At 35.3% G+C, this 1796-nt stretch overlaps 1 protein-coding gene across 1 annotated transcript; it reads left to right on the plus strand.

Annotated features, from left to right (window-relative positions):
* Positions 1–31: 31 nt before the first annotated feature.
* LOC105003719 (proteasome subunit alpha type-4-like) lies at positions 32–1690 on the plus strand (the record flags this gene model as incomplete). Its single annotated transcript, XM_010861138.1, has 3 exons — positions 32–194; positions 661–791; positions 1281–1690. Coding segments are annotated over 3 exons (441 nt in total), but the record flags the coding sequence as incomplete, so codon positions are not given.
* Positions 1691–1796: the final 106 nt, after the last annotated feature.

A 1796-nucleotide genomic window follows, 5' to 3' on the forward strand; every position in this document is an offset into this window, starting at 1 on the left:
ACTATTATGTTGTCCCCATGGCAGAGATATTTTTAAAAGGATATTTTGCTTAGAGTGTGTAGTGTTTCAGAGAAAACTATTAATATGCCAGTTTCTTTATCCTAGGTATTTATTACAGTATCAGGAGCCAATTCCTTGTGAGCAGTTGGTCACAGCACTGTGTGATATCAAACAAGCTTATACACAGTTTGGAGGTACTGAAACCTTTGGAAATTTTATTCCCAAGAGTTAAAACGTTTTATGAGTAATAACCTTTTTGAAACAGTAAAAAGAAATTGAAAATGAAATAAGTAGACACTTTTCATACATTCCAGCTTCATGAACTAACTGGCTTCTACTATGTAGACTATCAAACATTTTATTAATAGACTACTGAAAGGCCAAAATAACATGTTAAAATCAGAAAACAAATGACTTTTTACGTAATAGTAATGGTATTCAGCACTGGTCATCTGTGTATTCCCTCTCCTCACCGCATCCAAATCCTAGAAACAAAAGTGGAATTTCTGATGGAGCTTATCTGTGGTGGCCAGAACATGAGCAGTTTATGAATGCTTAACTTCACAGGAGAGGGGTTAGCCACATTCACTGAGCTCAAGTAACCATAGTGATGTTAAATTTAGAGTGTTGATATGTGTGACTTTGTTTTCTCTGTTAAAGGAAAACGTCCTTTTGGTGTTTCATTGCTTTACATTGGCTGGGATAAGCACTATGGCTTTCAGCTCTATCAGAGCGATCCTAGTGGAAATTATGGAGGTTGGAAAGCCACATGCATTGGAAACAATAGTGCTGTGAGTATTTTTGTGTTGCTATAAAAATCTAGCAAAAGGTCTAATCACTGCCATAATTACAAAGTAGTGATGAGTGTAAACAACATTTTAAGGTAGCTGCAACAAACTTAACATGATATGAAAATCTCCGTGATTTCTATTGGTGATAAAGTCACAGGTAGTACTAATACTGCTAGGATTTATTACCTACAATAATAATGAAAGGAAGTACCAGTTTTCAGTTAGAAGTTGTGAAAATAAGATCTAGTTTTTTGGGGTTTTTCCCACAGAATAGTCACAGACTCCCTGAATTCTGTCACGGATCCCTGGGGTCCATTCATAGATCATCACCCTCCCTCCTTCACACCCCTATCCCATGTCTACCCTCCCTGCCATCGAAATTGTTTATATTGGTTATAATGCCAATAATAATTTGGCATTATTCGTGTTCCTAAAAATGTACAGTTTTAAAGGAAATTCTCTGTGTTGATTCTTCTTTATGTTTTATAGGCAGCTGTATCAATGTTAAAACAAGACTACAAAGAAGGAGAAATGACTTTGAAGTCAGCACTTGCTTTAGCTATCAAAGTCCTAAATAAGACCATGGATGTTAGTAAGCTGTCTGCTGAAAAAGGTAATTTATGTGCGCTCCTATAATTTGTTTGTTTAGTGAGAGAAGTAATTGAGTGGCTCTTGTGTTAGGCCTTTAACATGTTATGTAGTTCATTGAAACAGCAGCCTTTTTAAGTTAGGTGGCCTTATAACCATTTCCTAGACTTGACCAGGGTCAACATTGACAAGTTCTAGAGCTACAATTCCACATTACATTCCAAGCTTAAGGATTTGAGCCTGAATGTTCTCAATCTGTAATTAAATCTAAGCCATCCTATTTTATCTCATCGACTTCTTAATGATAATATCTATGCTCATGTATATACAAACTAAAGAATATGAAAGAAAGTTACATATTTATATGTGTGTGTGTGTGTATATATATATGTTTGGTGTACTTTATCAGAGGTATAA

Source organism: Bison bison, unplaced genomic scaffold (assembly GCF_000754665.1).
Source record: "Bison bison bison isolate TAMUID 2011002044 unplaced genomic scaffold, Bison_UMD1.0 scf7180017610371, whole genome shotgun sequence".
NCBI lineage: Eukaryota > Metazoa > Chordata > Mammalia > Artiodactyla > Bovidae > Bison > Bison bison.